Source organism: Macaca fascicularis, chromosome 15 (genome assembly GCF_037993035.2).
Source record: "Macaca fascicularis isolate 582-1 chromosome 15, T2T-MFA8v1.1".
NCBI lineage: Eukaryota > Metazoa > Chordata > Mammalia > Primates > Cercopithecidae > Macaca > Macaca fascicularis.
Genome location: NC_088389.1, coordinates 44,227,552 through 44,240,252, shown reverse-complemented (window position 1 = coordinate 44,240,252; position 12,701 = coordinate 44,227,552). Strand labels below are relative to the sequence as shown.

The 12,701-nt window shown below is 45.9% G+C and overlaps 1 protein-coding gene across 50 annotated transcripts in view; it reads left to right on the top strand.

The window, feature by feature from the left end:
- Positions 1-4,745: 4,745 nt before the first annotated feature.
- Positions 4,746-12,701, top strand: part of ZNF618 (zinc finger protein 618) — a 169,782-nt gene continuing 161,826 nt past the window's right edge. For all 50 annotated transcript variants that reach the window (XM_074016777.1, XM_074016755.1, XM_074016754.1 and 47 more), the window contains exon 1: positions 4,746-4,886. In XM_074016777.1, the coding sequence (XP_073872878.1) occupies positions 4,854-4,886 (33 nt within the window). In that variant the 5' untranslated portion in view covers positions 4,746-4,853. The remainder of the gene's footprint in view (positions 4,887-12,701) is intronic.

The window sequence follows — 12,701 nt, the reverse complement described above, 5'->3', positions numbered from 1 at the left end:
CACTGCAAGCTCTGCCTCCCGGGTTTACGCCATTCTCTTGCCTCAGCCTCCCGAGTAGCTGGGACTACAGGCGCCCGCCACCTCGCCCGGCTAGTTTCTTTGTATTTTTTAGTAGAGACGGGGTTTCACCGTGTTCGCCAGGATGGTCTCGATCTCCTGACCTCATGATCCGCCCGCCTCGGCCTCCCAAAGTGCTGGGATTACAGGCTTTGAGCCACCGCGCCCGGCCATAGAATCCCCATTTTTCAAAGACAGATGCTAAAGCTCAGAGATGAAGCCCTGAGGCCAGGATCACCCAGGTAGTGAGGGGCAGAGGAGATTCCACCTGACAACGTGTGTGCTTTCTCTACATGAGACAGTTTCTAAGGACTTTACAGGTTACATCGTTTAATCCTCAGACCACCCCAGGAGGTAGATAAAACTGTTAGCATCATTTTATTCTATTTTACTTTGTTTTATGTCTGTATGTATTTATTTATTTTTGAGACAGAGTCTTGCTCTGTCGCCCAGGCTGGAGTGTAGTGGCTCGATCTCGGCTCACGTAACCTCTGCCTCCCAGGTTCAAGTGATTCTCCTGCCTCAGCCTCCTGAGTGGCTGGGACTACAGGCGCGTGCCACCACGCCTGGCTAATTTTTGTATTTTTAGTAGAGACAGGGTTTCACCGTGTTAGACAGGATGGTATCGATCTCTGGACCTTGTGATCCGCCTGCCCTGGCCTCCCAAAGTGCTGGGGTTACAGGTGTGAGACACCGAGCCTGGCCTATCCTTTTAAAGATGAAGAAGTGGTGACAAGATGAGCCATCTGCTGGAGACCGCACCGCAGGTGAGGAGGACCAGAGCCAGAGGTGAACCTGGGAACTGATGCCAGGGGCTGGGCTCTAAAAATGATGTAATAATGATAGTTCTGGAGGCAGTGGGCTAGGCATGGAAGGAGTAAAAAGTTTCCAGAATTTGATAAACTCAGGCATGCCGCGTTGAACCATAGACCCTCAGAAGATGGGAAAGCCTTTGGGGATCCCTCCTGGGCCACGCTTCCACTGATGTGAGCATCTGTTCTTCCTCACCCCTGACCAATAGTCATTTTTCCAACACTGTATCACAGAGCTCCATCATAGAGCAGGTCTGGTCTTGTCCCCTGGGCGATCACAAAATATGTTGGCTTCTCCACCCCCACACTTTTCCCCCTCCGAAGCCCTGCCCAGAGCTTGTCTGGTGTTTGTGGGGGTCCTCCCCTTCTCGTGGCTTCCCCATGCTGGTCACAGTGTCATTGCTCTCGAAAGTGAGGGGTCCAGATATGACCACAGTGCATCTGATGGGACCACAGCCACCTCATGCAGTACCTAGCCACTTTCTTGGGCAGGCCCTCAGGACACTCCAAAAGTTCCACATGGTGAGTGTACCCTCAGTTAATTCTCAAATGGAGACAAACCACAGCTCAGGGTGATTGCATAGTTTCTGCTGTTGTTTGGGAAATATGTGGGTTCATTTATAAACTGGATTTTGTCAGAAGACTTCAAGCTCAGCCATTGTCCCCTGAGGATACCCTTCATGGCCCATTTGGTACAGAATGAAGAAAGGAAGCACTCTCCAAGGCTGAGACCCCTGGGCAGGAGATGCCTCTATGGTCGGGATGTACTGACAGAAGGCCCAGCTCCTGGGACCCATGGGTGGTGGAGAAACAGAAAGGGCTTGCAGTGATTCCAGAAAAAGAAGGCTGAGAAGGACCATGAGATTTTATAGGCCAGAGGTGCCTGGAGACAGACTGTGGATTATTCCAGGTTGGCGGTCACTGATGCTCTTGAGTGAAAGCCACAGATTTTCTCCCCCAGAATGCACATACAGACATATATTTGGTTAAGGAGTAGTTCTTGGTTCCCCAAACCAATGCAATGACCCCATTTAAGAATCCCTGCTCTGGAGAGAACCTGCCATCTAATTAAGACCCTCCTGGAATCTTCACTAACCCCCACCAGGGCTGGATGGGACCCTTCCTTGAGCTGCACTGAGCACCTCACTGTTGGCACTGTACTGCAAAGGTTTTAAGAAGGTGACCCTTAGAGCAACATCATCAGCATCACCTGGGAACGCATTAGAAATGCAAACTCTTGGTCCCTAACCTAGACCAAATGAAGTTGAAACTCTGGGGTGGGGCCCAGCAATCTGAACAGGCTCTCCTGGTGATTCCAAGAATCACCAGCATTTGAGAAGAGCTGCTGCAAATAGTTCTCCTCTTCATGGTGTGTGTCTGTCTGTCTAGCTACAACGTGCCTGGAACGTAGTAAGCGCTCAAACGAATATCGCATCAAGTTTTCCCGACTCCCAGGGCAGGAGTTTTTCCTTTGTACCATACAGTTCTCAGCTGTGGTGACTGAGACCCCATGTCATTTTGGATCTAGTTTCTACTCTAAGGCCTAAGATCAGGCTTGGCTCCACTAGGCAGAGGCGGGGACCTGGCCTTGAGGCAGGTGCCCAGAAACCTTCACACAAGGATCGAGCCAGACAGACATCAAACCTGGAGCATCTCTCCACGTAACAAGGCCCCAACCACCTGGTGGATGAGGGGCAGGTGGGCTACAGGCTGCCTGGCCAGCACGTATGCTCAGAGCTCACAGGACCCAACTCTGCCACGCTCTGCAAGCTGCCCCCTCTCCCCTTGGTGCCTGCTGCACACCAGCCTTGGCAGAGGCTGCCAAACCTCCGGCAGAGACATACTTGCCAGGTTGGTGAGCAGAAAAATGGCCACTTTCAATTTTTAACGAATCTCCAACTTTTAGGGGTCTGGGGGGAAGTGGTTAGAAGACTCCTTTTTTTTTTTGACAGACAGTCCCACTCTGTCACCCAGGCTACAGTGCAGTGGAGTGATGGAGTGACTTCGGCTCACTGCAACCTCCGCCTCCTGGGTTCAAGCGATTCTCCTGCCTCAGTCTCCTGAGTAGCTGGGACTACTGGCGCGTGCCACCACACCCGACTAATTTTTGTATTTTTAGTAGAGATGGGGTTTCACTATGTTGGCCAGGCTGGTCTCCAACTCCTGACCTCGTGATCCATTGGGCTTGGCCTCCCAAAAGGATTACATGCGTGAGCTACCACTCCCGGCCAGAGCCTCCTCTTAACCTCTTGTGTATGAGTGTTTGCTAAGCGGGGCAAGAGTTGTGTTTCTTAATCTCATGTCTCCCATATAGGGCTAAATTCCCAGTTTAACTTATTAGGGAAAGGAGGTGTCTTCTACACAGTGCCTCTGTTTCCTAAAATTTTAAAAAGAACTTTTTTGATGGTTGTAGGGAAAACATTTTTGTAACCCTTCCTGTATCATATTGTTCCAGTTCTTTAAACATTACAAAAAAGAACATTTGATTTTTGAAGGTGGGGGCAGAGAGAAGATACCTGTTTACTCTTAATTTCCAATATTTTTATTTTTGAAAAGCACCCTTGTAGTTTTCTTTCGGGGAGGGGCAAAGAAGGATTTCTGTTCACCTTGCATCTCATAGAAGAGCAATTCTTAACATTTTTATTCCAAAAATCAACCAGTTGTGGGAGATGTAGGATGGATCCAGCAATCCCCCCTTGTCTCTTTAATAGGACAGGTCCTTCACACGCTCAGTTTTTAAAAAATCTGATTTTTTAGGAGAATGGGGAAGAGAACAGAAAAAAAAAAAATCTCTTTTAAACTTTCCCAAGTCACAAGGAGGCAGTTGCTCAAGTAAAAAAACAAAAAACAACAACAACAAAAAACCTGACTCTTTTGGGGTGTTGGAAAAAAAATTCCTGGTTCACATTTTATTTCACATAGAAGTTTTTCAAATTTTCCTTTTCTAAATCAACCTGACTGGTGGATATGCGCGGGGGGGGGAGGGGGGGCCTAATACCCCTTAACCTTTAACCCCTCTTGTCTTACTGTAGGAGGAGTTTTTCAAACTTTTATTTGGAAATATATATATATATACACACATATATTTTTTCATTTGGCGAGGATAGGCAGAAACAGCCGTTTCACTGGCATTTCACATAAAAGCGGCTCCTCAAATATTTATTTTAAAAATCAGTCTGGCTAGGGGGCTAGACTCCTCTTAACCCCTCTTGTCTGACATGGGACCAGTCCTTCAAACTTTTATTTTATTACATTAGTTTTTTGGGGAGGAGTGGCAGGGCAATAGAATATTCCCGGTAAGCCTTCCAGTCTTTCAGCAAGCCAGCTCTTGAAAACTTTTATTTCAAAAATCAATCTGTTTTTTTTTTTGGGGGGGGGTACAGCAGGGTACTGAATTCCCATTAACCTCTTGCGTTCCGCCGGCTCCCCGAACTTTTTTCCAGTGTGAAAATGACATTTCCGAGGGGCTGGAGGACTGGGGGAGGGCAGGAGGGAGACGGGGGGCGGGCGCGGGGGCGCGGGGAGGGCAGGGCGCGGCGCGGGAAAGTTTGGGGGGCGGGTGCGCCACTGCCCTGGGGCTGGCGGACGGGAGGGCGGGCGCGCCCCTGGACCGGCCGGCTTTGTGTGCCGCGCGGAGGCCGGCAGCGCGGAGGCCGAGGCCGAGGCCCCGAGCTCGCGGGCCGCACGGCGAGGCCGGCCCGGGGGCGGGCAGGGCGGCGGGGGGCGGCGGCGGCCCCGCGAGGGGCGGCTCGGCGGCAGCGGCTGCCGCGGCGCGGCCGGTGCAGGCCGGCGGTGGGGGCGAGGGCCGGCGCCCCCCCCGCGCGCCCCCAGCGCCCCCGCCCCCCCGGCCTGAGCGGGGCGGGCGGAGGAGGGAGCGGCGGCGGCGGCGGCGGTGGCGGCGGCGGCGGCGGCATTGTGCGCGCACCAGCAGCCCGGCCCGGGAGGAGCAGGACGCGCCGGGGCCGCCTCCTCCCGCACGGACCCATGAACCAGCCGGGCGGCGCGGCGGCTCCGCAGGTACGACGGGGGGCCGGGGGCATGCACCGCGCGGGGGACCCCGGGGGGCCGGGGCCCGGGGCGCTGCGCCACTTCATTGCAAGATTTGCAAAATGCAAAGTGCCTGGGCACGTTTGCGAGCTTTTTGTGGGCGCAAACGGGAGAGTCGGGGTCCGGAGAGCACCCCCCCGGGCGCTGCGGGGTGCGAGGAGGTTGGGGGTGACGAGGGGGTCTTTTGGGGCCCCCACCCAGCGCCCCCTCCGGCCCCGGGCTCGGACCGGAGCCCAGAAAACAAAGCGGCGAGAGAACAGAGCAGCCATTTCAGTTTGGACAATTCACATTTTGCAAAAATGCAACCCCTTCCAGCTCTGCCCCCTCCCCCCCAAATTTGCAATTTTCCCCTGACCCTCTCTGCGCTCGGGGTCCCCGATGACCCCCCGGGAGGTGTTTCCCCCCAGATCCCCCATTTTTGCAACAATCTTTTTTTTTTTTAGGCCATATTTTCCTTTCTCAATTTTTTTTTTCTAATTTTTCTTCAAACGGTAGTTTTTTCCCATTAAAACGACGCCACCTAGAGGATACTATTTTGTAAATAAAAAAAGAAATTAAAATTGAAAAGAAATATTTTTTATTTCTTATTTTTTCAAAAGTTTGCACTACCAGGCAGTGGAGGGGTAAGAGATTCTTTTTTTTTCTTTTTTCGGGTGAAAATTTTCACTTTGATCTTTCCAGAAGCATGGAGACAATTTTTATTTCTGAAGCCAAATCCAGATAATATGTAAATGAAAATTAAGCTGGAATTTGAATGAATTCAGTTCTTGGAGGGGAGAAAGCAAAAAATCTCCTAAAAGCAAAGTCAGTTTGGGTGCCCAACTCATTTTAGTTTGAGAAAAAAACTAATTGGAATAAAGAAAGGAGGGAAATTGTTGAGTTTAGGGAAAACTGAGAGAATTGGCTTTATGAAGCAATTAGAAATTGTACTTCATTGTAATTTGGAACTTATTTAGCTCAGCGGGCAAAAAAAGACTAATTTCTCTATTTGGCAATATTTAAAGTTTTTCTATTTCCACGAAGGAAGGATTTAAAAGAGAAAATAGACCCTAAAATGTTGGCTTTGGACACACCCAAAAATTGTAGTTGTTTTTTTTTTTTAATTTTGCATTTACATTTTACTGCATTTAAATCCTAAGATTCTAAAGAAAACAGAAACGGAAAAAGTTACAGTGAAATCCTTTCTTTCTTTTTTTCTCTATTTGTTGGGTTTTGTGTGTGGGTATTTTTTTTGTTTTGTTTTGATGGAATAATTAAGACTGTTTTCTGATTTTGTTTCCTGAAAGGTCTAGGCATTTCTTTTTTGTTGTTGTTTTATCCAGAAAATGTCAGGGACCTTTTTTGAGCAATATTCAGTGGAAAAAATGTAAATTCATACATTATACAAATTGAGTAACCCACAGATTTGTAGGAGAGACCGCCATTAAAATAAGATATGCATAATTAACATTATTATGAAAAAACTAACAGTGGATTCACAGAAGCTCATTTTTTATGACATGCAACTAAATCAATTGATGAAGACAAGGATTGAGGAATCCTTGGTAAGGAAGAAAATTTTCCCTTTTCTGTCTTGTTCACTCTTCCAATTTGAAAAATTTATTACTTAAAAAAAAATTTAGATTGGTTTCAGGCCTCTTTGACTGTGATGTGAGGTTGGTAGTTTATCAATATTTGTTATTTTTCAGAAACCTGATTACTTTCAAAGGGGGAAAAAAATCCATTAGCCTTAATCATTTTGGGGAGTTTGTGACCAAAAAAAAAGCACAAATTTTACTGACTTAACAAGAAAAAGATAAAAGAGGGATGGGCAAAAAGGAGATGAAAATTCTAATTCTTATCTATCTTCCTTGGTAGAACACTTACTTTGCTGAAGAAATGTGATAAAACACCAACTCAGCTGATTTTAGCAGCAACAAAATAAAGGAAAAATAATCAAAATACAAACAAAAGCCAAACCCAAGGTTTGCCTTTGGAATATGAAAGCATATATGCAAACAATATTTCATGAGGAGGTTTTGGCCTTAAAATGAATCAAATGAAGGTGAAACAAAAAAAAAAAAATTTAAGAAGGCAAATAAATATTGACTGAATTGAAATTTGACAGATGAAAATAAAGTACCCACCCAACGATGAAGGGTTTTGTGATAAATTAGTATCTGATTGAACTTGCTGGGGATTTTGAGCCTACCCCCCAAAAGTTATAATGTTTCTGTCCAAAAAGAGCATATTGTTAGGACTTGCAGGGTGGGATCTTGGAGGGACCTTGGCTTGGAAATTGGTGATGGGTCACCTGGGGCAAGAAAGGAAACCGTTTGCCCCTTTTGCCAGCCACTAGCTGGTCTTGGAAAAACTGGTGGCCCCAGTCCATAGATTCCCAACCCGATTTTGTGGAAATTTGGATGTTTAAGTGGAATAAGTCAAATATATTATCTCTGTGAAATATATTTGACAATGGCAGAGGTTTGACATTTCCCATCATCGCCATTGCATTTGGGAGATTTTATTTTTTTAGTAACGAAATCCTTCAGGGCTGACTGGTCACATTCTGACATATTTGGAATGAGCTTTTTTTTTTTTTTTTTTTTTTTTTTTTTTAGGCAGCATAATTAAAAAAATTTTTTTTCTGTTGAATTATTTAGGCCGATGACTAGGACGGTCAAGGAATTTATAATTTCCAAGGGGCTCTGGAGGCCTCATGAGGCAAAAGGCCTGAGTTTAGCAGTGATGAAGGAGAGATGGGCTGGGGAGGGGTGGAGCGGGGTAGGGGCATCTGAGAAAAAAGTCAGGGTTGCAGATAACAGGTTATTTCTGGTGCAAGGAATAAAAATATTGCAGCACGTCCCTTTGTGTGGCCTGGATCTCCTGACACAATTCAGATTCCTTCATTCCTTCTGCTGAAATTTTGTTCTGTTGTCTATGGCTAGAAGTTGAAAATCATTTCTGGTTTTGTAGACATGTTTTTTTTTTTTTAAAATTGGTTATTCTGATCATGTTTGTTGTAAAGGAAGTAGAGGTGCATGATGGTTCTATTGGGGGCGGGACCAGTTTTCTTTTGTTTCTATTGGTGTTTCTCTCTGGATTGAGATCTGACCTTGGCCTTGGCTCTCTCACCTCCTATTTTAGGTGGACGTGTGACCAGAAATGGATATATGAGCTAATTTTTATTAGCTCCTGTCTGTTCACCACATTCTCTTAGATTGTTGGGCAAAATATCTGGTAAATTGGACTTGAAGGGTGGTAATTTGATGATGGGCTGAATTATTTTGGCAAAAGATCATTTATATTCAGTTTCACAGTGGAGATTCTTATTACTTAATGTTTTGCTTTTCTGCCTAAGGAGGTTTTTTTTTTTTTTTTTTTTTTTAATTTTTTCTGATAAGGTTTGAAATTTCAAGGGCCTGCTTTATAGCTTGACTTTGGAGCAAGCTAGGAAAAGAGGTTTGCTTATTCTTCCAGCCCTGCACAGAGGTGAATTTGAACAAGGGTTCTTGCTTTTGCAGAAGGAAAGCAACAAAGATGGCTGGTCAGTGTAAGGCTGACCTCTCCCTTGTCCTAGAAAATAAACAGCCAATGGCTTGTTTCACTTGAGAAACTGGGTTTAAAACTCCTCCAGTGTCAGATACAATATTTTTCTCACTTTTGACTCAGCTCTTGGCATGCTGCTTCCTCTGACCTCAGAATCGTTACGTCTTCTCCTTGGTGGGTGATAAGAACTTCCTTGCCATATTTGACTGGATGTATATGAGCTGACTTTTCATGGTCATGAGGAAATTTTGAATTTTTTCCTTGTTCTTGTGATGTTTTGGGTCAGTTGTACCTTCTTTCTGGTGATGTAAAATGAAGTGGCTTTTTTTTGGGAGCCCTACCCCCCACAAAGTCTTGCTGTATGACCTTGGGCAAATCACTTTTTCCTTCAGAGCCTCAATTTTTGCATTTATAAAATGAACACTTGGGATCAGATCAAGGATAATGATGAATAGGTTTCATTTCTGAATGTAACTCCAAGGAATTGGTTATGGCTGCCTGGATCACTGTGCTGAGAAGGATTCTGAGGCTATATCCTGACTCCCATATTCTAGAGAGAGGGGTGCAGTGGCCAAACAGCAATGTAAATGAGAGTGGAGAGTGTACCTCTTAATTACCATTCCCAGGTGAGACCTTGAATCATGGGCCATTAGTGGGTTGTGAAATCAATTTAGTGAATCACAGTCAGAATTTTTTAAAAACAAGAATAGAATATAGGGGAACAAAAATAGCAGAGGCATAGCACAGGGTACAGGTGAGTATCCTCTCATGAAACTTTTGTTTATATTTGTGGATGTATGTTTATGTGAGATAGATTTCCTCCTGTGGATCACGGTCAAGAGAGTTTGAAAGGTACTGGACTAGCTGAGCCGCCATGATGTGCTGCAGGTATACTGCATTTTATTGCTTATACTTTATTTTCGCATTTATTATCTCAGTTAACTTTTAGGGGAACCCTGTGGGTTAGGTGTCCTGTGCCACATATTTTGAGCCCTGGTTGAGCCCACTTCAAGGGCCACCTATGAAGAAAGCTCAGCCACATGGGCGGCCCAGGCACATACCCCAGCTTGTTGGCCTTGGATGAGTCTGGAAGGACATATGGAAGGGCAGATGCACGTTTGAAGGCAGTATCTTTGCAAGGCCTTCTTGCTGGAGAGGAGATCTAAAGTGTGTAGAGTCCTTGTCTTTTGTTCCCCACTTTTAGTTTGAATTGCCAGAGAAATTTTTCTGGAGTTAGAGAGTTTGTGTTTGTGCTATATTTAATTTAATCAGACAAGAACACGGTCTGTATTTTTGTGTGTGGTCACTTCCTTGAAAATCCCAGAATTTCTGTCTTAGTCTCCTCATCTTTTAAATGTGTCAAGTCCATGCTGTCTAATAGAAATATAATTCAAGCCCCCAATGTGAGCCACATATATAATTTTTAATTTTCTCATAGTGGATTAAAGGAAGTAAAAGAAACAGGTGCCATTGATTTTAACATATTTAACTCAGTATGTCCACAATACTATCCTTTCATTAAGCCATCCATATGAAAATTATTAATGTGACAAGTTACATTCTTTTGGGGGATAGTGAGTCTTTGAAATCTAATGTATTTTACTCCTACAGTACATCTCAATTCTGACCAGCCACATTTCCCCTGTTCAGCAGCCACATGTGGCTGGTGGCTACCATATTGGACACCGTAGGATTGGACCAGTTGTCGTCATCACTGGCTGGCCCCAGAAGGGTAGCAACACCTTTCAGACCTCTTGGTTTTGTTGGTGGGACTTCGTATCTGAATCTCACATGCTCTGAGGCATTTCAGCCTATAGTGACGATGAGTTCCATCCATATAGCTCTCCTGGCTAGATTGGCCCACATTTCCCTTTTATTTGTCCCAAAGCAGTCTTCTGCCAGGGTTAGGCCACTGTGCTGTAGTTAAAAATGACAAATGATAGCTAGTAACTCCGGGATGATGTGTCATAGCCTGTGAGCTGTTGAAGTCAAGGAGTGTGAGTCTGGGAGGCAGTTGTTTTTTGAAGTGCATTTTAAATAAAGTGTTGCCAGAGAGAAGGATGAAGTTGCAAAAAGGCAGCAGGTGGCCAGGACCAGGGCTGGGGTCTGAGGAGAGGAAAGAGATCAGAGGTAAAAGATGGCCTGGCAATGAAATCTATTTCTGAGCCGAAAACATGGCATCAGCAGGAAATCCCCCCCAGGCCAGGCCTTAGGTCAGATGCATAGAAATTTTCCGAATCCACCCCAGTTGGCAAAATGGAAAGCTGGGTTTGAGGTCAGCCAGACCAGAGTTTGAAATCCAACCTCATGGTGTGGTTAGCTTTGGGTGACTTCAGGAAAGTCACCCTGGTTTTGGAACCATAGCTTCTACATCTGGGAAAAGAGAGTTAATGATCCCAACCTTGCAGGGTTTTAGGATTAAATGAAGGGGTCACATGGGGAGACTGTCAGCCAGTCTGAGGACCTGAGAAGGTGGTCAATGCATGTTGAGAAGGTGGTCAATGCGTGTGAGTTGACTCAGCCCAGTGGCCAGGGATTCTCCATTTGGGGAGATTAAATCCCACTGACAACACTCGGGATAGTCCTGGAAGCCTGGTGGCTTATCTTTAGCAGGCAAAGTTAGGTGACAAGTGAAAATGTACACTCTTGGCTGTTGCTTTAAAACAGCCTGCCATCCATGAGACTTTCTTGTTAAAGCGTTCTGGATGCTTTCATTCTGGGGCTGCTCTAGCTCCTTGGAATGTTTCTGGATTTGTTTCTGAGCCTGTGGCAAGGCTTTAAAAGGGATACATCTCAATGGCGGGTGGACCTGTGTGTCTTTGAGTTTGTGCTCATGCTGGGGCCCCTGCCTCTGGTGCCCTTTCTCTCATTCATATCTGCTCCATGAGAAACCAGACCTTCCGCAAGATAAGCTGCGCTTCTTCTTCTGTAGAGCCCCCCAACAAATTACCCCAGGTAGACTTCCTCTCCCTCTGCCCCCATGGCACCCCCCCAGACACTGTCGACCCACAGGTCAGAGTTGGTTGTTTGCACTTCTGCTTCTCCAGCCAACTTGTAACATCCGTGAGGGTAGAGATCACCGGTTATTCATTTTAGAGTCTGGCGCAGAGCAGCAGCTCCATAAATATTTGATGACTTCATTTGATTTTTGGAAATAGCTCAGATCAGTGGGCTTTAGGTGTAGTGAAGAGTGGATGACCAATTTGGGCTTGGCCATTTGGTCAAAGCCAGTGTTTTATTACGGAGCCCGAGGCACATTTTCTTGTAGCTGGCTCTGAAGCCATGGCTCCCCTGGAATAATAGGTCCAACAGGGATCCTCAGATGGGGAAATGCTCCTTTACATGTCTTGGGGGATTTTTAAAAAGTTCGTCTGATGACTTTCACCCCTGCTCTCCTCACTCCTTTTGTACAAAGTATTTCTTTAAAGTGAGTGGGGGGCCACCAGCTGCCTGCTTTGCAGGTATAGTGAATGGAGTACAGCAGTGCCCTGTATCTGTGCCTGCTCTTCTTAGCCAGGTGTCCTGGGACTGAACACCAGGGGCCTGTTTGCAGAATATTCGGGCACATGGGCCCCTTCAGCCTGAAGCAGCTAAATGTGTGATGTGACCCCCATCTTTGGTTGAATTTTAGTTTGCAGATGTCAAAGATGCTTATGGGAGAAAACAGAACCTTCTGTTTCTTTGCTTAGTTTTTTTTCAGCACGTTTTATAAAACGCTGTCATTTTTAACACTTTATGGCCAATTTCAGCCAGGGAGCATAGAATCCTAAGTGAAGGTAGACATCTCTTCTCAATGTTCACATTCCCACGTTTCTATATTTCTGAAATGAGGATGTGCCTTACAGTAGATTTGTTCTTCTAGTGAACTTTTTCTCCCTCTTATTTCTTCTCCAAAAGCTGTTACAAAATCATTGGTGCATCTATCAGTTTGAAAGCATCTTAGGATTGAGTGTTGTCCTCCTGGTGGGGAGGACTATGACCTGTTGGGGCTCCATGCTCTGTTTACCTCACTTTTCTCGGGGCTTGCCCCACCCCATACAGTGAAGGCAGGACTTCACTTTGGGAAGAAACATCTGGAACTCTGACTTAGCACTACTTTCCTGCTATGTCTGTGTGTAGGTTTTGTGATTTTGCTGTGGCCTCTCCTCTAAAAGGGGCAAGTAGCCCATGGGAGGGAGACGAAGCCCTGTAAATGGGGGGTCTCTTCAGAACAGCCACATGCATGAGCTGGCCCGACAAGAGCAGAGCACCAGTTTG